Raw genomic sequence first — 23,219 nt, forward strand, 5'->3', positions numbered from 1 at the left:
TTCGAAAAAACATTGATACCACTCAGCTATCAAATTCATTACTTTAACTTGGTCAGGCAAGCGTTTCGCTATATTTTCTTTTGTAGCACTCTTTATTAACAGCATTTATTATACAGTATGTCCATTTGGACATGGGATGCTGGAGTTAATATCGACAGCTGTGAAAAAATTAAAACCTTTTTAACTGTTCATATTTGTCTGTTTAAAAACGTAAGGTCCATCACCTTTAAAATAGTGTTTGGCCACGTTATCTCCAATGTTAAACATCCCGTGGCTTGCCAACATTCTTCTTATGTGCTCCCTGTTCACACTCCTCATTTTCATTCTCTGGGTGAATGTGCGTTGTGATGTTGCGTAATAACGCATATATGGCAACACCTTTGCACCACATTACAGGGATATGCAGCTTTGCGATCCCTGCCTTTTGAAGACTATTGAATACTGGTTCCAGGAATTCAAAGCTACTCTCCCAACACTGTCCTATGATGTGGCATATTCCATCCCTGCTGCCTGCCAGTGGAGAAGTGCATGTAAAATGATAGGATCCACCCATGTAGACCACATGCACTATCACCTGTTCAGAAAAACATGATTTATTGAAAGCAAACAGTATGTATTTTCTGGCTACTATATTAACCCATTGGTATATTCATCCTTACCAAGGAGACGTCAGTCACCTAGGTCACTGTTTGCTAGATTAATGGTATCACACAGTGTGCCTGAACACAGGCATCATGTGTGCAGCCTGGGTATTGTACCCCTAAAGGAGCGACTCTATTGCTGCATTAAATTACATAAGAGTTCAAATGCCACTACAATATGTGACATGCCTCCTGCCATGGCTGCAGAGGTCTATTATGTCACAGAGAAGGTAAATGGAAAGTATTAGGACCCCACGCGTGATTCTGGAGTGCCAGCTACGTGGTGGGGATATGGGTATGGGGGAGACGGTTGGGGTGTGATATGTAGCAAAACTAGAGCTAACTCACAGGTTAGGTCACAGATCACCTCTTTACTGATTCTGTAACTCCTAAAGATCTACGTTTTACTCTGTTCTAGAAGTGTAAACCTTTCACAAAAAATATCTCCATTATTCACCTTCTGCCAGTAGACACATATTTGTCACCACCATGTAGAGCCCAATCATTCCTAATGGTCGGTTGTATTCTGCAATGCCTATATTATGACAGAGATTTGAAAAAGTTAGTGAAATGTTTTTACGCTTTTGTGTGATTCGCAAAGTTTACATTTACTGTTAATTTGAAATACTACATGCCAAATGCCCGCCGTAAGTCTCCAATTTTGTTTGATAGTGTTCACAAATGCATCTGCTTCTTCCAGGCATTTTCTAGCAACATGATACAACTGCATACACTACAGGGGCCGGTCATTCTTTGTGGAAAGCATATTCAACTGCATACTTGCAACTGGTTTTGTGACTGTAGGCATGTTCACCCTAATAAATCTGGTCACCATTTCTGCATTCGATTTGCAGATTTACCACGACAGTCAAATAACATTTCTTTGCTCCTTCATCTGAACAAACGTTATTTACAGTGATTATAGTAAATTCCTAAAACCCCACGCTTAAAGATAATACATTTGCAACCTAAAACGTCACGCCTACAGATAATACACCTTTGCACCACCACGTGGGACACTGGCTGTCCTATAGGTAGGCTACTTAAGCGTGGCTGTTCTGCTGCTGTAGTTATTAAATCAAGAATTTTATCTTCTGCGGATCCAAGTTCAGCTGGTCACTAGAAAAACAATATTAAAGGATTGTTTGTACTGTTAGAATTGGACGTATCAATTTAAGTAGCTCCATGTTGCTCCCTGCACCCTGGACAAATATCAAGCTTCAGTTAGGGTGGAGCAGGTATTTAATTAAAAACAGACAACGAGAACAAGCCAGACAAAGATCAGGAAACCAGATGTCCATAGTTTTTTTATGGCTTTGTTTTATACAAAATGTATTTTGCTTCTGAATAGTTCAGAATGTATTCCTCTTTCTTGGCAAACGGATGCACCTATTAAAGCACTTTTTTTCTTAGCATGATGATATGGGCTGATGAGAGGAAAACAAACCAGTAACACAGTGGCACTAAGGCACGTTAATTTTTTCGGGTAGTGTTCGTTGAATTCTATGGGCATAACTTTTGCTTTTATGCAAGTTTCTTTAAATACTGATCAGTCAAAAAGCGCTTTCTGTGCCAGATTCTCGTCCGAGTCCTTTTTACCAACTACATGTATTTCACAGGTCAATAACTTTTCTATTGCATGTGTTATTAATTAAAGTGTTTTCAAGAATTTTTCAAAGTCTTGCACCGATGCCTTGGCAACATCCACACAAAACGCCTCATCGGGTAGGGATACAAATTTGTCCAGGGAGACATAGTTGGGTTCTGCTGGATCATACTGTGCTCGCCCCAGGAATGCAAGAAACATATGTCGTTCTTTGACTTTTAACAGTCTAGTGTTAAAAACCTGCAAAGAAAAGGAAAGGTAAACATCATAAATGAATAGGTTCATATAAGCCGTGTGTAGCAACGTTTATATATTTATATATATACATATATATATATATTTAAATCTACTTATAGAAATCCTATAGCAATTCGCTGGCACTTGTCAAAATATTTTAAGTTACTGTAGGTATTTATCTACAGGTACACTTTTGTACTTTCAACACACACACACGACTTACATGGTGCTGACCCAAGGTTAGAGCTGAACATTTTCAGTGTGTACATCCCTTCCCTAAACTCGACCCAGAAGCCCCTCTGTCTGTTCGACATCCACCCCCAAATGAACCACGTAACAAATTGGTGACACTTCTTGGTGATTATAACCCCAAAAAGGATATCTCACGTGAAAAACATTAAACATACTGCATAATGAGAATAATGAAAATAAATGTGCAATCCAGCCTGCCTTCCGGCTCATACAAATGCACATCGTGTACGGGTCACACTATCCCAGAAAGACACAGTGGAAGATGGGAAGGATAGACACTGATAGTAGTCTCAGGGGGTTAGAGTGGCTAGGACCCTGCTTCCAACTATATGCGGGCATGCCCAGAGGAACAGCATTACTGGGATGAAATACAGGATTGTGTGAGTCAGTCCAAACGAGATCACCAGAAGTATACTCAATTTAAGGTGTCCGGAGACGGGTTTCCAAAATGCTCTAATCTGTAGTAAATCTGGGGTGCGCAATGGCGAAACAAAATACTGCCAGACTGTAGACAACTGGGGAACTGAGACCCGACCAGCCCTGGCAACATGGAAAGAAGATGACTGATGCACGCTAGCAGAAAAACAAATCTATGAAAATAGAGGCTGCCCAAGGAAATAGACCGGTATCTGGGAAGCATGGCAAATCTAACTGGGGGCTGCATATGTTGATAAAAGTAGAATGCGAGCAGTTGAAACTCAACGGTTAAGCGGTGGGCCAGGTGAACGTTCTGTAACAGGTAGGAAGAGGGAAGCCATGTGCTTTAGATGTCTCGATCGGTAACCAGCTGTTCAGCATCTTATGTAGTCAATAAAAATATTTTTTTAAATACACCAGCACACATACAAAAAGTGCAATGTAAATTGTGTCTTGGCACCAAAATCCATTGAAGTTCACACAATTTACATTGTGTTCTGTCACCAAAATCCATTGAAGTTCACACAATTTAGATTGCACTTTTTAGATTTGTGTTGTATTGATTAGGTATGCAACTCTATCCTTTATTGGTTTGAAAAATTCAGGTGGTCCAATTTTCTACGGTTTAAGGACCCATACCCTCCCTCACTGGCTGCACTCCTTCCAAAGTTTGCACTTGACAACCTCCCTAGTGTACTTCTTTTACATGAGATAGAGGATCCAGTCCAAGTGCTGAAAAGTCACGATTTCATTAAGGTAAATCCACGGGATCGACAGTACTCAGACTAAACTGTGTTCAACACAGCCTTAGGTTACCTGAAAATCTAGAATGGTTTCAATCTCCTCTTTCTCCAAAGCCCCTCTATTAAATGTACTGGAATCACACATGTGTATATGTATAAGGTGATACCTGTTCTCTCTAAAATCACTATTCCAAAACTGCCAGATAAATCTGCCCTGAGAAACAATCTCTTTCATGGACGGTGCACATCTTCTGAAGGGACTCGAATGACTGACACTTGGAGTATTTCACTAATGATATTCCTAATAATTTAAAAAGCAGTAGGGCAAAAAACAGTACAGCACATAGAATTTATAAAGGTTCACCAAAAGGAAACTTTAGCCGGAAATCACGAGATGGAAAAGGGAAGCAGTGGTATTTGTCACAAAATACACTGTGCTCACTGACAAAGTTTATGGAATTTTGAGAAAACACTGGCCACTGCTTTTGTAAATTCTTGGAATCAAGGATGAGATCGTGAAAAAACCTAAAATTATCTTTAGGAAAGATGATACAACAAAAGATTTATTATGTCCGGTTATGCTGTACCCGTCCAAGAAGCCAAGAGTTGGCTGCCAGAAAGACCACAAAGACTTTTTCTATGTAATGGCAGTAATATATGCATATCTGACAGGAACAGAACGAGTTGTTTCAAATATAATAAAAAGAAGGATATACTATTCAACATTTTAATAATTGCAATAGTTTGTTGTGTACATCATTCACCGTGACCCTAATTTGATTTAAGTTGGTAGCGCAGTTCGCAGTCTGAAAACACTCATTCAGGAACATGCCTGAGCACTACTAACAGTGACACGAAATTCCCCATGACGCTTTACTATAAATAAACACAGTAAGGATTATGGCTTCTGGATTCATGGAATTGATCATGTACAGAGAAGTAACTGTGGAAGGAGTGTCGTGCTAAACTATGAGGCAAATAGAAAGCAAATGGATTTTGATCTATTCAGATGGGAGTTAATACGGATTACAAATGTATTTCTTTTTTTTTTTATTGAGTTATTTGAGGGCACCTATCTTGAATGGTCAGGACTGATGCTGCAGGTCACTTGGCTCTAGAGTGAGACTTGGTATTGTACTGAATGCATAGATCTACCAAAGGAGATTTGTGATGGGGTTTGTTATTTGAATTGACGAATACGTATAGTTTGGATTGGATTTATTGTCTAGAATGTGTAGGGTTGGATTAGATCGCAAGGCTTAACCAACAAGATTGGTTTTATTTATTTAGACTGGGGCATTTTCTGACTAGACTAAGATGGCAGCTTTGAATTTAGAATATGTGGACCTGTAATCCAGGGAAACTATGATTTGAAATTGGATAATCTTTTAAGGTCTCGCCTCTTACTAATTTGGTCAAGGGTTAAAAAAAAAAAAATATATATATATATATATATATATATACTCACACACACACACAGGGAGTGCAGAATTATTAGGCAAGTTGTATTTTTGAGGATTAATTTTATTATTGAACAACAACCATGTTCTCAATGAACCCAAAAAACTCATTAATATCAAAGCTGAATATTTTTGGAAGTAGTTCTTAGTTTGTTTTTAGTTTTAGCTATGTTAGGGGGATATCTGTGTGTGCAGGCGACTATTACTGTGCATAATTATTAGGCAACTTAACAAAAAACAAATATATACCCATTTCAATTATTTATTATTACCAGTGAAACCAATATAACATCTCAACATTCACAAATATACATTTCTGACATTCAAAAACAAAACAAAAACAAATCAGTGACCAATATAGCCACCTTTCTTTGCAAGGACACTCCAAAGCCTGCCATCCATGGATTCTGTCAGTGTTTTGATCTGTTCACCATCAACATTGCGTGCAGCAGCAACCACAGCCTCCCAGACACTGTTCAGAGAGGTGTACTGTTTTCCCTCCTTGTAAATCTCACATTTGATGATGGACCACAGGTTCTCAATGGGGTTCAGATCAGGAGAACAAGGAGGCCATGTCATTAGATTTCCTTCTTTTATACCCTTTCTTGCCAGCCACGCTGTGGAGTACTTGGACGCGTGTGATGGAGCATTGTCCTGCATGAAAATCATGTTTTTCTTGAAGGATGCAGACTTCTTCCTGTACCACTGCTTGAAGAAGGTGTCTTCCAGGAACTGGCAGTAGGACTGGGAGTTGAGCTTGACTCCATCCTCAACCCGAAAAGGCCCCACAAGCTCATCTTTGATGATACCAGCCCAAACCAGTACTCCACCTTCACGTTGCTGGCGTCTGAGTCGGACTGGAGCTCTCTGCCCTTTACCAATCCAGCCACGGGCCCATCCATCTGGCCCATCAAGACTCACTCTCATTTCATCAGTCCATAAAACCTTAGAAAAATCAGTCTTGAGATATTTCTTGGCCCAGTCTTGACGTTTCAGCTTGTGTGTCTTGTTCAGTGGTGGTCGTCTTTCAGCCTTTCTTACCTTGGCCATGTCTCTGAGTATTGCACACCTTGTGCTTTTGGGCACTCCAGTGATGTTGCAGCTCTGAAATATGGCCAAACTGGTGGCAAGTGGCATCGTGGCAGCTGCACGCTTGACTTTTCTCAGTTCATGGGCAGTTATTTTGCGCCTTGGTTTTTCCACACGCTTCTTGCGACCCTGTTGACTATTTTGAATGAAACGCTTGATTGTTCGATGATCACGCTTCAGAAGCTTTGCAATTTTAAGAGTGCTGCATCCCTCTGCAAGATATCTCACTATTTTTTACTTTTCTGAGCCTGTCAAGTCCTTCTTTTGACCCATTTTGCCAAAGGAAAGGAAGTTGCCTAATAATTATGCACACCTGATATTGGGTGTTGATGTCATTAGACCACACCCCTTCTCATTACAGAGATGCACATCACCTAATATGCTTAATTGGTAGTAGGCTTTCGAGCCTATACAGCTTGGAGTAAGACAACATGCATAAAGAGGATGATGTGGTCAAAATACTCATTTGCCTAATAATTCTGCACTCCCTGTATACAATAATGTCACTTACACAGTGTACATCTGTTCTTGGCATGCTGTGCTTCAGATTCACATGCTATACATATGGATTCCGACATCTAGAGTTGGGCTCGGAGTGTTACAAGTTGTTTTTCTTCGAAGAAGTCTTTTAGAGTCACGGGATCGAGTGACTCCTCCTCTTCGGTTCCAATGCTCATGGGCATCGACTCCATTGTTAGAATGTTTTCCCGCAGAGGGTAAAGGTAGGAGTGATAGAGTATATAAGTGAAAAAAGAGATGTCCATGCAAATGTATATGCATATGTACAAATATGTTAACTTAAACGACTACAGGCTTTCGGGGAGGAGGGAGGGTGAATGTGAATCTGCAGCACAACATGCCACGAACAGATGTACACTGGGTAAGTGACATTTTCCGTTCGATGGCATGTGTAGCCGCAGATACACATGCTATGCATAGACTAAAAAGAAGTTTGTCCTCCCAAAAAATAGCGGTGGCTAGCCTGTAGGAGTTGAAGTTGTTTGAAATAATGTTCTTAGAACAGCATATCCTACTGTGGCTTGTTGTTGTGATAATACGTCTACACAGTAGTGTTTAGTAAATGTATGAGGTGTTGACCATGTAGCTGCTTTACTTATTTCAGCCATTGGTATATTTTCTAAAAAAGCAATTTTTGCACCTTTCGTACATGTAGAATGTGTTTTGGGAGTGATTAAAAGTTGTCTTTTTGCTTTGATATAGCATGTTTGTATGCATCTTACAATCCATCTTGCTAAACCTTGTTTTGATATAGGATTGCCTGTATATGGTTGTTGGAAAGCTACAAAAAGTTGTTTAGTCTTTCTAAATTGTTTAGTTCTGTCTATATAGTACATTAGAGCTCTTTTGAGGTCTAATGTATGTAGAGCTCTTTCTGCACAGAGTTTGGCTGTGGGAAGAAGACTGGCAGGTCCACTGTTTGATTAATATGAAATGGTGAGACTACTTATGGTAGGAATTTTGGATTTGTTCTTAGTACAACTTTATGTGTGTGTATTTGGAAGAAAGGTTCTTCAAGAGTAAAAGCTTGGATTTCACTCACTCTTCTTAAAGAAGTAATTGCCACTAGGAAGGCAACTTTCCAAGTTAGAAATTGAATTTGGCATGAGTGCATGGGTTCAAAGGGTGGACCCATAAGTCTTGTAAGTAATATATTGAGATTCCAAGATGGAACTGGTGGTGTTCTTGGTGGAATGATGCGTTTTAAGCCTTCCATGAAAGCTTTAATGACAGGAACTCTAAATAAAGAGCTATGTTGAATATTTTGTAAATATGCAGAAATTGCAGTAAGGTGTATTTTTATTGAAGAAAAAGCTAAATTTGATTTTTGTAAATGAAGTAAATAACATACAATATCTTGTATTGATGCTGTAAGAGGATCTATATTTTTAGATTTGCAGTAATAGACAAATCTTTTCCATTTGTTTGCATAGCACTGTCTAGTAGTGGGCTTTCTTGCTTGTTTAATAACTTCCATACATTCTGATGGGAGTTGTAAATATCCAAATTCTATGACTTCAGGAGCCAAATTGCTAGATTGAGAGCATTGGGGTTTGTATGTCTGATTTGACCTCTGTTTTGTGTTAACAGATCCGGTCTGCATGGGAGTTTGGAGTGTGGTACTACAGATAGATCTAGTAATGTTGGGTACCATGGCTGACGTGCCCATGTTGGTGCTATGTGCATCATGTTGAGTGAAGTTTGACGCAACTTGTTGACTAGTAATGGAAGGAGTGGGAGAGGGGGAAAAACGTAAGCAAATATCCCTGACCAACTGATCCACAGAGCATTGCCTTTGAATAGGGGATGTGGGTGTCTGGATGCGAAGTTTTGGCATTTGGAGTTTTCGCTTGTTGCGAATAGGTCTATGTTTGGTGTTCCCCACTTCTGAAAGTATTTTTGAAGTACTTGAGGATTAATCTCCCATTCGTGAGTTTGTTGGTGATTTCTGCTGAGGATATCTGCCAACTGATTGTCTATCCTTGGGATGTGTTGCGCTAATAGATGAATTTGGTTGTGGATTGCCCATTTCTGAAATTTTTTGGGCTAGAAGGGACAGTTGGGATGAATGTGTCCCTCCCTGTTTGTTGAGATAATACATCGTTGTCATGTTGTCTGTTTTGATAAGAACATTCTTCTGTGTGAGAAGAGGCTGAAAGGCCTTGAGGGCCAGAAACACAGCTAATAACTCCAAGAGGTTTATGTGTAGCTGTTTCTGTTTGACATCCCACTGTCCTTGAATGTTGTGATTGTTTAGGTGAGCTCCCCAACCAATCATTGATGCATCTGTTGTAATTATGGTCTGAGGCACAGGATCTTGAAATGACCGTCCTTTGATTAAATTGGTGCAATTCCACCACTGAAGGGACATATATGTATGGTGGTCTATCACCACTAGATCTTGGGGTTGACCGTGTGCCTGTGACCATTGTTGTGCAAGGCACTGTTGTAAGGGCCGCATGTTTAATCTTGCGTCTGGAACAATTGCAATGCAAGCCGCCATCATTCCTAGGATTTTCATGACAAATCTTACAGTATATTGTTGGTTTGGGTTGTATTTGTGGAATTAGATTTTGGAAAGCTTGTATCCTTTGTGTATTTGAATACGCTAGAGCTCGTTGAGTGTGTGACTTTTGGTAGTTTATAGAGAAACCTAGTGTGTGTAGTGTTCCTATTACATAACGTGTATGGTTTTGGCATTGTATACAACTGCTTGATTTTATTAGCCAACCGTCTAGATATGGAGAGACATGTATATGTTGTCTTCTTATGTAGGCTGCTACTGGCACTTTGTGAATACTCTTGGAGCTGTTTTTATTCCAAAGGGTAACACTTTGAACTGGTAGTGTTTTCCTTGAACGACAAACCTGAGGTATTTTCTGTGAGCAGGATGGATGGGTATGTGGAAATACACATCTTTGAGGTCTAAGGCTGTCATAAAATCTTGTTTTTGTAGAAGTGGGATAACATCCTGTAGAGTTACCATGTGAAAATGTTCTGATAGGATGTAAAAATTGAGGGGCCTGAGATCTAATATTGGCCTGAGGGTGCCATCTTTTTTGGGAATTAGAAAGCATAGTGAATAAACTCCTGTTCCTAGATGAGACTGTGGAACTAACTCTATTGCTTGTTTGAGTAGTAGAGATTGGACCTCTTTTTGTAACAGGACTGTATGTTCTGAGGTTAACTTGTGAAACCTTGGTGGAATATTTGGAGGAGTGTTTATCAATTCTAGGCAATAACCATTGCGGATAATTGATGACACCCAGTTGTCTGTGGTGATATTTTGCCAATGTGTGTGGAACTGTTGTAGTCTTCCCCCCACAGGAGAGTTGTGGAGTGGAAGGGAGTGAGGGAAGTCACTGTTTTGGCTGTGCTGTCGATTGTTTAGAGGTTTGCAATTTATCTCTATGTCTAGGGTATTGTCCTCTATATGTGCCTCTAAAACCACCTCGTTGGTACTGGGTTTGGTAAGTTGGTTTTGTTTGGGAGGTTGATGCCTCCGACAGTTGTGGTCTAAAACCTCCTTGAAACTGAGTTTTTCGAAATGACCCTCTATATAGTGTAGAATAGAGTGCACCCATTGCCTTGGCTATGTCTAGTCTTTTCGTAGTTTTTCTATTGCTGTGTCTACTTCTGGCCCAAAAAGATGTTTTTTTTTTTTTTTTTTTTTTTTTTAAATCAAAGGGCATGTTTAACACTGCCTGTTGTATTTCTGGTTTAAAAACCAGAGGATCTGAGCCATGCATGTCTACGAATAGTGACTGCTGTATTTACACTCCTTGCAGCGGTATCTGATGCATTAAGGGCAGATATTATTTGGTTATTAGTGATACCTTGCCCTTCTTCTACCACCTGTTGAGACCTTTTTTGGTGCTCTTTGAGGAGATGCTGTATTATATCCTGCATCACGTCCCAATGGGCTCTATCGTAACGAGCTAATAGTGCCTGGGAATTTGCTATTCTCCATTGGTTTGCTGCTTGGGACGCAACCCTCTTTCCTGCAGCATCAAATTTCTGCTTTCTTTATCAGGAGGGGGTGCATCTCCAGAGGACTGACTATTTGCTCTTTTCCTGGCAGCACAAACCACTACTGAATCAGGTGGCACCTGATGGGTGATGTAATCAGGGTCAGAAGGTGCAGGTTTGTACTTTTTCTCTATTCTAGGTGTTATAATTCTTGCTTTTACAGGCTCATTCAAAATTTAGTCTGCATGCTTTACCATGCCTGGTAGCATTGGGAGGCACTGGTACCTAGAATGAGTGGAGGATAATGTATTGAATAAAAAATCTTCCTCTAGTGGTTCTGTGTGCATTGTAACCCCATGATAGGCTGCAGCCCTAGCTATCACCTGATTATATATTGTTGGATCTTCAGGTGGGGATGGCTTAGAGGGGTAGCTGTCTGGGTCGTTGCTTGGGATGGGATCAGGGTCGTCAAGATCCCATGGATCAACAGTGTCTTGTTGTGAGTCAAAAGAATGCGTTGGAGAATGCATTGGTGTAGGACTTATCTGAGGAGAGGTAGATAGGTGTGGAGAATGAGGAGGAGAAGACTGAGGAGGTGCTGGCTTCTCTTTCTGCTTTGGCACTTTAGCTGGGGGCTGCGCAGTATCCAATTCCTCCTGAAATGCCAGCTTTCTCTTTGTTTTTAAAGGAGGTGATGTGATGATTCTCCCTGTTTCTTTATGGATGTGTATCCTGGACTGTCTTTCATCCATAATTTGAAGGATTGGTTCAATCTCTGACTCCTCCTCAAAGGTTTTATGGCTTTCTTTTAGTCTTTTTGAAAGTCCGTGTTCCTCTGTATATCCTGTCTTTTTCGGCTCCGAAATGTAATGATTTTCGGGATCGAAAATGAGGAGGAAGGTTTCGGATCCAAACAGTTTTTCTTATTTTGGACTCCGAAAATTGTTGTCTACTAGAGTCTGAAATGAAGCTTTTTGTCAACTCCGAAGTCTTTGGAGGGGTGGCCTTTTTTTGGTGCCGAACTCGAGGGTCGGTCACCTACAGTCTTTTTTCGGGCAGAGCCATGGCCTTCCAGGAGTGGCGTACCCAAGGCCTTCTGTTTTTTATGTGGGGGTGCAGGGGCAGACGTACTCACATGCTGGGCGGCTGTGATGGGTCTGTCTTCTTCGGATTCCTGCTCTGAATCTATATCTCTGATCGAGACTGCTGTCTGCATTTGTTCTTCCTCTGTTACGTCGAAATGTTCTCCAGTCTTCGATGCCATTTCCAGCCTTCTTGCTCTTCGGTCCCTTAGAGTCAATCGACAGGCCTCGCAGTTTTCTTCCCGATGGTCTGGGGAAAGGTAGAGGTTGCAAACCAGATGTTGGTCTGTGTATGGGTATATTGCGTGGCACCGAGGGCAGAATCGGAATGGAGTCCAATCCATGAGGCTCTCCATGCGGTCGGCCCGAATAGGCCCGAGTTGGGTGCGCGCCCCCCGAAGGGCAACCAAAGTTGTTTCCCGACGGTACTGCTGTTTCGATGGAAGATGAATAACGCGATCAATACAATACCGACGAAAAAGAAAGTTTTTTAAAGTTTTCCAAATCAAAATCTCGGAGTGAGAGGAAACCCGTTCGAATCCGACAGTGGAAAGAAAACAATCTAACTATGGAGTCGATGCCCATGCGCAATGGAACCGAAGAGGAGGAGTCACTCGATCCCATGACTCTAAAAGACTTCTTCGAAGAAAAACAACTTATAACACTCCGAGCCCAAGTCTAGATGTCGGAATCCATATGCATAGCATGTGTATCTGCAGCTACACATGCCATCAAATATATATATATATATATATATATATATATATGGAAAATGTCACTTACCTAGTGTACATCTGTTCGTGGCATGTTCCGCTGCAGATTCACATGCTATGCATATTCTGCCATCTAGTTTTGGGCTCGGAGTGTTACAAGTTGTTTTTCTTATAAGAAGTATTTTCGAGTCACGGGATCGAGTGACTCCTCCTCTTCGGCTCCAATGCGCATGGGCATCGACTCCATTGTTAGATTGTTTTCCCACAGAGGTTAAGGTAGGAGTGATAGACTATAAAGAAAAGAGATGTCCATGCAAATGGAAGATATATATATATATATATATATATATACACATATGTACAAGTGAATGTTGAACTTTAACGGCTACAGGCTCCCGGGGAGGTGGGAGGGTGCATGTGAATCTGCAGCAGAACATGCCACGAACAGATGTACACTGGGTAAGTGACATTTTCCGTTCGATGGCATGTGTAGCTGCAGATACACATGTTATGCATAGATTACAAAGCAGTTTTACCTCCCATAAGCGGTGGTCAGCCTGTAGGAGTTGAAGTTGTTTGAAATAGTGTTCTTAGTACAGCCTGTCCTACTGTGGCCTGTTGTGTTGCTAACACATCTACACAGTAATGCTTGGTAAATGTATGCGGTGTTGACCAAGTGGCTGCTTTACAGATTTTGGCCATAGGTATGTTTCCTAAGAATCCCATTGTAGCCCCTTTTTTCCGGGTGGAATGTGCTTTAGGTGTTACTAATAGCTGCCTTTTAGCTTTTAGGTAACATGTTTGGATGCATTTTACTATCCATCAAGCTAGCCCTTGCTTTGAAATAGGGTTACCAGTACGTGGTTTCTGGAACGCCACAAATAACTGTTTGGTTTTCCTAAATGATTTAGTTCTATAAATGTAATACATTAGAGCTCTTTTAATGTCTAATGTATGCAGGGCTCTTTCTGCTACAGAGTCTGGCTGTGGGAAGAAGACTGGTAGTTCCACTGTTTGATTGATATGAAACAATGATATAACCTTTGGGAGAAATGTTGGGTTTGTTCGAAGTACAACTTTATGTTTATGTACTTGTATGAACGGTTCTTGAATAGTGAAAGGTGGGATTTCACTAACTCTTCTTAATGAAGTAATTGCAACTAGGAAGGCAACTTTCCATGTTAGGTATTGAATCTGACATGAATGCATAGGTTCAAATGGTGGACCCATGAGTCGTGTGAGTACTATGTTTAGATTCCACGAAGGCACTGGAGGTGTTCTTGGTGGAATGATGCATTTTAATCCTTCCATGAAGGCTTTGATAACAGGGACTCTAAACAGAGAGCTATGTTGTATATTTTGCAGAGAGATGCATTTTAATGGATGAAAAGGCTAAATTTGCTTTTTGTAAATGAAGCAAATAACTTACAATGTCTTGTATTGATGCTGAAAGAGGTGCAATTTGTTTAGACTGACAGTAATAGACAAACCTTTTCCAATTGTTTGCATAACACTGCCTGGTAGTGGGTTTTCTTGCCTGTTTAATTACTTCCATACATTCAGTTGGAAGTTGTAGATATCCAAACTCTATGACTTCAGGAGGCAAATCGCTAGATTGAGTATTTTGGGATCTGGATGCCTGATCAGTTGTTTGTTCTGCGTTAACAGATCTGGTCTGTTGGGGAGTTAGATCTGTCAGAGGTACCACATATCAAACAGTGTTGTGTACCAGGGTTGACGTACCCACTTTGGTGCTATAAGTATGAGTTTGTTTTGACGCAGTTTGTTGACTAGAAATTGAATGAGCGGGAGAGGTGGAAAAGCGTAAGCACATATCCCTGACCAATTCATCCATAGACCATTGCCCTTGGATAGAGGATATGGGTACCTGGGTGCGAAGTTTTGGCATTTTGCGTTTTCGCTGGTGGCGAATAGGTCTATGTCTGGAGTTCCCCAGTGGTGAAAGTATGTGTGAAGCACTTGGGGATGAATTTCCCACTCATGTGTTTGTTGATGATCTCGGCTGAGAACATCTGCCAGTTGGTTGTGTACACCTGGAATGTATTGTTCTACCAGGTGAATGTTGTTGTGGATTGCCCAATGCTAGATCTTTTGGGCTAGGAGGGACAGTTGAGATGAATGGGCCCCTCCTTGTTTGTTTAGGTAATACATTGTTGTCATGTTGTCTGTTTTGATAAGGCTGTTCTTGTGAGTGAGAAGAGGCTGAAAAGCTCTGAGTGCTAGGAATACGGCTAGCAATTCTAGGTGATTTATGTGAAATTGTTTGTGTTTGGTGTCCCATTGTCCTTGAATGTTGTGATTGTTCAGGTGTGCCCCCATCCAATCATTGATGCATCTGTTGTAAATATGGTCTGAGGCACAGGGTCTTGAAAAGGCCGTCCTTTGTTTAGATTTGTGGAATTCCACCACTGAAGTGATATGCGTGTTTGGCAGTCTATCAACACTAGATCGTGGAGTTGACCCTGTGCCTGCGACCACTGCTGTGCAAGGCACTGTTGTAAAGGGCGCATGTTTAATCTTGCATTTGGGACAATGGCGATGCATGATGCCATCATGGCCAACAGTTTCATTACAAATTTGACCGTGTACTGTTGGCCTGGCTGAACTTTTGCCAATACATTGTGAAATGCTTGCACTCTTTGTGGACTTGGGCTTGCAAGTGCTGTTTGTGTATTTAGTGTGGCTCCTAAATACTGTTGAATCTGTGCAGGTTGTAGGTGGGATTTTTGGTAGTTTATGGAGAACCCCAAGGGTGTGTAGGGTTTGTATTACATAATGTGTCTGGTTTTGACACTGTGTATGACTGTTGGATTTTATTAGGCAATCGTCGAGATATGGGAAGACATGAATGTGTTGTCTTCTTAGGTAGGCAGCTACTACTGCCAAGCATTTTGTAAATACTCTGAGAGCTGTTGTTATCCCAAAGGGTAACACTTTGAACTGGTAATGTTTTCCCTGAATTACAAACCTGAGATATTTTCTGTGCGCTGGACGGATCGGTATGTGAAAATACGCATCCTTGAGGTCTAACGTTGCCATGAAATCTTGCTGCTGTAGCAGTGGGACCACATCCTGTAGTGTTACCATGTGAAAGTGTTCTGACAGGATGTAAAGATTGAGAGTTCTGAGATCTAATATTGGTCGTAAGGTTCCGTCTTTTTTGGGAATAAGGAAGTACAGTGAGTAAACCCCTGTTCCTATCTGATCTTGTGGTACAAGCTCTATCGCTTGTTTGAGTAATAGCGATTTTACTTCTTCTTGCAACATTGAGATATGTTCGGTAGGAGAGTTTGTGTGGTTTTGGAGGTGGAATTTGTGCCAATTCTATGCAATAACCATTGCGGATAATAGATAATACCCAGTTGTCTGTTGTAATGGGTAGCCAATTGTTGTGGAGCCTTTGCAGTCTTCCCCCCACAAATGGGAGTTGGGAAGAGATGGAGTAAGTAACTGTTTTGGCTGTGAGGCTTGTTTTGCTGCCTGATATTTTCCCCTGCCTCTGGGGAATTGGCCTCTGTAATTACCTTTAAACCCACCTCGTTGGTATTGAGGTTGGTAGGTTGACTTTGATTGTGAGGTGGATGCCTCAGGTGTTTATGCTCTACCACCTCTGTATTGAGGTTTCCGAAAGGATCCCCTATATTGTGTCGTATACAAAGCACCCATGGCTTTAGCGGTGTCTGAGTCTTTTTTCATTTTCTCAATAGCCGTATCTACTTCAGGGCTAAAAAGCAGTTTTTGATTAAACAGCATATTACGGACTGCCTGTTGAATTTCAGGCTTAAACCCTGAAGACCTAAGCCATGCGTGTCTCCGTATAGTAACAGCAGTATTAATTGTTCTAGCTGCTGTGTCTGCAGAATCTAGGGCTGATCTAATTTGGTTATTGGTGATAGCCTGCCCTTCCTCGACTAATTGTTGTGCCCTTTCTTGTTGGTCTTTGGGGAGATGTTGTATGATATCCTTCATCTCGTCCCAGTGGGCCCTATCATATCTAGCCAATAGTGCTTGGGAGTTGGCTATCCTCCATTGGTTGGCTGCCTGCGATGCTACCCTTTTGCCCGCAGCATAACATTTTCTGTTCTCCTTGTCTGGTGGTGGTGCATCCCCAGATGGTTGGGAGTTGGCTGTCTTTCTGGCCGCGCTTACAGCTACAGAATCAGGAAGCAGTTGTTGTGTAATGAATGCCGGATCAGAGGGAGGTGGTTTATATTTTTTCTCCACTCTGGGAGTAATTATCCTGGCTTTGACTGGCTCTTGAAATATCTGGTGTGCATGCTTTAACATGCCTGGAAGCATGGGAAGGGACTGGTATGTAGTGTGTGTAGAGGATAATGTGTTAAAGAGAAAATCATCCTCTAAGGGCTCAGTGTGCATGGCGACATTGTGGTAGAATGCCGCCCTAGCTAAGACCCGAGTAAATCCAGTGCTATCCTCCGGTGGTGATGGTTTGGAGGGATAGCAGTCTGGGTTGTTATCAGGAATGGGATCTGGATCATAGAGATCCCATGGATCCACATTGTCTTGTTGTGAATCAAAAGAATGTACAAGAGACTGTACAGGTGTGGGAGTAGTAGGTGGAGAGACAAGCAGGTGAGGAGACTGAGGAGGAGAAAATTGTGGAGGTGGAGATTTTTGTTTAGTCTTTGGCACTTTAGCGTCCAATTGTTCCTGAAAACGCCAGCTTCCTCTTAGGCTTCAGAGGAGGTGCAGTTATGATCTTGCCAGTGTCCTTGTGAATGTGAATTCTGGCTTGCCATTCATCTATGTCCTCCATTTGCGTGTGTTCCTCCGAAAATCTATGGCTTTTAGAAAGTCTATGTTCCACCGTATAAACTGGCCTTTTCGGCTCCAAAGCTGTTTTTTGGTGATCGAAAGGCTGGGAGTGGATGTTGGCCTCAGCTCCGAAAGTGATTTTCGAGGTTTCGACTTGAAGGTTCGATGTCTGCTTGTTTCGGAGCCAGTGCTTCAGTTAGAGTCCGAATGCTTCGGTGGCGTGGCCTTTTACGGTGCCGAAGTTGTTGCTTGGTCACCGATGGTCTTTTTGCGGGTGGAGCCATGGCCTTCCGGCAGTGGCGTTCCCAAGGCCTGTGTTTGGGCTCAGCTGGGACAGGGGCAGGCGTACTCACGTGCTGTCCTGCCGTGACCGGTCTGTCCTCCTCAGACTCCTGCTCGGAGTCAGACCCTCGGACTGAGACTGCAGTGTGCATAATCTCCTCTTCCTCGACGTCGAGACGTTCAGTGCTCTTCAACGCCATCTCCAGTCTTCGTGCTCTTCTGTCTCAGAGTTTTCTTCGAACTGAAGGATCTGCAGGCCTCACAATTTTCCTCTCGATGGTCTGGGGAGAGACAGAAATTACAGACGAGATGTTGGTCTGTTTATGGAAATTTGGCGTGGCACTGAGGACAAAAGCAGAACGGGGTCCGGTCCATGAGGCTTCCACGCGGTCGGCCTGACCAGGCCCTAGTTGGGCACGGGCGCCCCGAAGGGTGAGTAAAGATGTTTGACCCGACGGTCCCGAAGTGTCGATGTGAGATGGTACGTGATCGAAACAATACAGATGAGAATTAACGAGTTATAGAACTTTTCCGCCTCGAACTATCGGAGCAAAAAGAAACACATCCGAACCCGATGGCGGAAAGAAAACAATCTAACATGGAGACGATGCCCATGCGCAATGGAGCCGAAGAGGAGGAGTCACTCGATCCTGTGACTCGAAAATACTTCTTCGAAGAAAAACAACTTGTAACACTCCGAGCCCAACACTAGATGGCAGAATATGCATAGCATGTGTATCTGAAGCTACACATGCCATTGCACATATATATATATATATATATATATATATATATATATATATATATATATATATATATATCCATTCTATTTGAAGAGAGTATAATTGGTTTTATTAGATTTGTTTAATTGCTTTAAGACAGTGATATTTCTGACTAGACTATGATGGTGCCCTTGCATTCGGAGTACTTGTACCTGCCCTCTATACGCCAGTAGTTCATGCTGTCATTTGTTTAGGGGTTAGAGTGAATTAGAAATGGACTGATAGTGTAAATGGCATAATTGACCCCTGTGATTGGGTTTCACTCCATTTTTTTTGTTTGGATACATATAATTTGGATTGGATTTATTTTTAAAATCAATACAGCTTTTTTGACCAAGATGCCTTATCAGCAGATGTGTTTCACTGTCCTAGATTAGGATTGTTCCTGACCAGACCAAGATGGCATTTTTGTATCCGGAATGCTTGTATCTAAGATTCAGGGAGATTGTGATATTGAATTGGGGAACTGTTTTTTTTAAATATTAATTAGTTGATGCTTTACAGCAAATATACATTTGTTTTATAGAAGAGGTTGTAATTGGTTGATTTAGGAAATTGGTTTTATTGTTGTAAAACAGGATGTTTTTGACTAGCCCATGATGGTGGCCATAGATTTGGAATGTGTGTGCTCATATAACATACATTGATATCTCATGTTCAAACTGGTTATGGGTGAACGATACATAGGAATGGAAAGGATGGTGGATTTTAATTGAACACCATTACGGATACTGCTTCGGGTAAGCTACTATGTGGTTTAGGTGGATGCGTTTTGGTAGTATCTGTTTTCTTGATATGCTTAGTTGGACATTTCCATTATAATTTTTTTCTTGTTAGGTATAGTCATATGTCTTTGCACACACATGGGTCAATACATTTCAAGATACCAACCCTGGCACACATTCAATTATGTGGTTGTGTCTTGAATTTGTGGATGGTGATTAAGTCTCTATGTGACCGTGTTTCAAAAATCATGTAAGGACATTTTGAGTGTAAATTTTAAGATTTTGGTGTTTCTAAGACGTTTTTTGTACTTTCATTTTGTTTATGAATTGCACTGAGGCGAGCTTGATCTTTTAACTTATTTCAACTATTTATTGTCAATTACTTATGATTGTGTACTTGTATGATGAAACCTGAATGTTTGCTTCAATTTCGTGTATTTTAACTTTGAATTAGGATGGACATAATATCTGATAATTCATTGTCCAGAGATACTAATATCTTTTCTAATCTATTGATTAAGACATCCAGATGTATAAATTCTGCATTGGATCTTAATATTTAATTAGATATCGATTACGGCCTACATTATTAATGATTGTATGGACTTGTACGTACTGTGACTAAAACTGCTGTAACAATCAAAAGGGGCCAGAATTACTAGATTCTGTGTCCATCAGCACTGCTTCAGCTGGGTACTTCACTGCCCAGAATCCTCAGGGTCACGGGAGGCGGACCCTCCAACGAGCCACAGCTGCTTTCTGGTAAGGCGCTATATAGCGTGGCAGCTAGTCCAATGTGTGGGACACCCCGGGCAAAGCCGGGGCCCAGGGCAGACACGTCCTGTGCCCATCAGCGACAGGAAGAGGCAGGGCAGAGCCACTCCCCCCACCCTGACCCTTATTGTTCAAACCTGGTGATAACTGGTAAGAATATACTTTGAATTTGGAACGTATTATTAAATATCCAAAGGAACCTCCTGGCGTCGGACTGTGGGAAGGAACAACCACATTAAAAGATTTGACTAATCAGCTGCATGCTGTGGGCTTAAACTGTGCTATTTGTGATTCGTGCCATGAAGCTTCCGGGCTTCTACTTATATTTGTATTGAATTAGGCTGATGGTCAGATCCATAAACGATTATGATATTGAATAGATGCCAGGAGCGCTAATCTAAATTAGATGTTTATTACAGCCATGGTGAAAAGAAAAGCGGCGGACAAGCTATCTGAGGGAGGAGGTGTTAGGAAACTCCCCCGACATTCAGGATAAAATTGTACTCTTAACGAGATTGATGAGTTGATAGAGGAAGTAGAAGGTTTGGGGTCTATAACTGAAGAACCAGTAGGCCACGAGTCATTCTGGGTTGTGGATAAAGAAGGTACTGCAGATACCACTGCTCAGTTAACTGCCTTAAAAGGAGATATTTTGACATTACGTGACTGAATGTGCAGATTGGCTGAAACACTGAATTAATAGTTGGATAATCTTTCTGCCCTGGTACCACATATAAATAATACATTAATAACTAATAAAGGTGAAGTAACTTCTTTTTGCTCAAGACAAAGTCCTGATCAGGGGAAACATGACCACGGGGATAAAGTACCTCTCTCAAGATTTGGAGCCTCATTATGACCGCCATATTACGACCTTTGTGGTAGTGCCACGGTCGGACCACCACTTTTCCTCCATAGGGGGGACTGGCGGTGCTAGCCGTCCTTATCCGCCAAGCCTGCGCTGCAAGCAGTGCCGGCCTGGGTATTACAACCCGCCTCCGCCAGCAGTTACATGGCGGTAGCACCGGCATGTAACTGCCGGAGGAGACGTGGTGCAGGGGGGCCCTGCACTGCCCATGCACTACAGCATTGCTACCAGCTCTATTTGAGCCAGCGTCAATATTGTAGGCTGTTTCTGCTGCGCCAGCAGGAGGGAACACTGTTTCCACCCACTGACCCAGCGGGAAAATCTTAATGGGGCCTGCGGGAAGGCAGCCGCACCGGTGGCAACCTGACCATCGGGACTTTGGCAGACAGGCTTTTCCGTCTGTCAAAATCATAATCCACCCCTTAGTGGCCAGTCTAGATCTGCAGGGCTACATACTAGTGCAAGTGCGTCAGGTCTATTGGTTGCTCCAAGGTGCAATTCTTTCACACGCCAGGGATCTCAATTAAATACCCAGTTAAGGCAAAAAGAGCCTTTGTTAATTGGGGAACAAAGGAAGAACAGTAGTGGTGATCGGTACGAGTCCCATATTAACCAGTATATTATGTATATAGTAAATGTCTCAAATTACGTCTGCAGCTAGAAAGACGCGAAATTCACTTATTAACAAAGTCATTCATTGCCTGAGACACACAAGAGGCTACAGATCTATTATTAGGGACGACGTCCTAGACGCTTCACAGTTTAGCACCGCTGGTTTGCAAAAAGATTCAATAGGGTTGAAACTGAGGAACCATGGTCTAGTGGAAGGACTTATTTCCCTTGAACTGAGGTTTAGGCCTATCATGTGATCACAGGACATCACAGATGAGGCTAAAGTTAAAACCCACTAATGTTATGGAAGAGGCCTTAGGTCCCACACAACTTAAAGTACCCACATCCTGAATCTGCATTCCACAGAGCCCTCAAGTAATCTATCAGAAATTGATTGATTGAATGGCAATAGGGGTGGCTTCAAGGCTCCTCTAGATAACACTGGGATGGAATCAGCTGCCACCATAGAGCCACAGGCCCTATGTATTATGGACTATCGAAGAATAGTTGAGCAAACCTCTTGTGTAATTTCTAATGCTCAAAAAAGACTATTAGTTTTGCGACCCCCGAATTAAGACATATTAGTGGGAATACCCGAAAGCGAGCTGTATCAGGATAACTCCATTAGGCTGTTGTCATGAAATGTCGCTAGGATTAGATCAAAACTTGCTGATCCAGAGTGTGGGGAATTTATTGATCATTGTCACATTATATTATGTTAGGAAAAGTGGGCGACTGATTCAGTATATAGATCAGTTTTTTTTGCTTTTAACGTCAATGCTGTACCATCCCCTGCAGACATGGCTTCTAGTGGGTTATTGATTTGGCTGAGGCTGGACCGGTTTCCTTCATTCAAAGTGAACTCCACGACTAGTAGATCTTGTGGGCATCGAAATTCAAATAAAAACACCTTCAAAGACTATTTACATTGCCCCTGTAAATACTGAGTATGATAAGGTGGATAAACTTTCTGATATTCAATTGGAATGCCTACAAAATTGTGGCACCAGCCCTGGATCTTCAGGTCCCGCAATAGGTCACTACACCACAGTGCGGTCCGGGCTGTCAAGGTAATTCTCCAACCAAGGAAACGGGTGCATCACACAACGCCTTCACCACCGTTGCAGTGTGCACCGGCAGCACTTGCAAACTCGTATGGGCATAGAGGGCCCACTCACATCCTCCCTGCCCATCATCTGTCTATCCACCCGGAGCGCCGGGTCCTCCTGGTCAGCAAAAGCCCAGTCATTAATGGTCACCAATTGTGTCGCCCAGCAGTAACAAAGGGAGTCCGGAATAGCCAGCCCACCCTCATATGCCCCGAGTTTCAATTTTAGCAAGGCCACATAGAACAGCCGCCGACCCATAGCAGCAGACTGATTTCCCGGTCCAATCAGTGAAACACCTCTGTTGGTATCTTGTAAGGAGTGTTCTGAAGAACATATAAGAGGCAGGGCAACGTCCTCATCTTGTAGAGGGCAGCTCTACCCATGAGAGAAAGAGGTAACGTCCTCCAATGGGCCACATCCCTGTGGAATCTGTCAAGCATGGGCTGTAGGTTTTCCTGGAGAAAGGGCTCCTGGTTCCTAGTCTCATATATCCCAAAATATTTAAAACTGTCCATGCAGATCGGCACATCACAACCCGGGGA

The 23,219-nt window shown here is 42.1% G+C and overlaps 1 protein-coding gene across 2 annotated transcripts in view; it reads right to left on the reverse strand.

The window, feature by feature from the left end:
- Positions 1-1,865: 1,865 nt before the first annotated feature.
- MTERF3 (mitochondrial transcription termination factor 3) overlaps positions 1,866-23,219 on the reverse strand; it is a 249,876-nt gene continuing 228,522 nt past the window's right edge. For both annotated transcript variants that reach the window (XM_069220511.1, XM_069220512.1), the window contains one exon: positions 1,866-2,487. In XM_069220511.1, coding sequence (XP_069076612.1) covers positions 2,293-2,487 — 195 coding nt within the window. In that variant the 3' untranslated portion in view covers positions 1,866-2,292. The remainder of the gene's footprint in view (positions 2,488-23,219) is intronic.

This window comes from Pleurodeles waltl, chromosome 2_2 (genome assembly GCF_031143425.1).
Source record: "Pleurodeles waltl isolate 20211129_DDA chromosome 2_2, aPleWal1.hap1.20221129, whole genome shotgun sequence".
Classification (NCBI taxonomy): Eukaryota; Metazoa; Chordata; class Amphibia; order Caudata; family Salamandridae; genus Pleurodeles; species Pleurodeles waltl.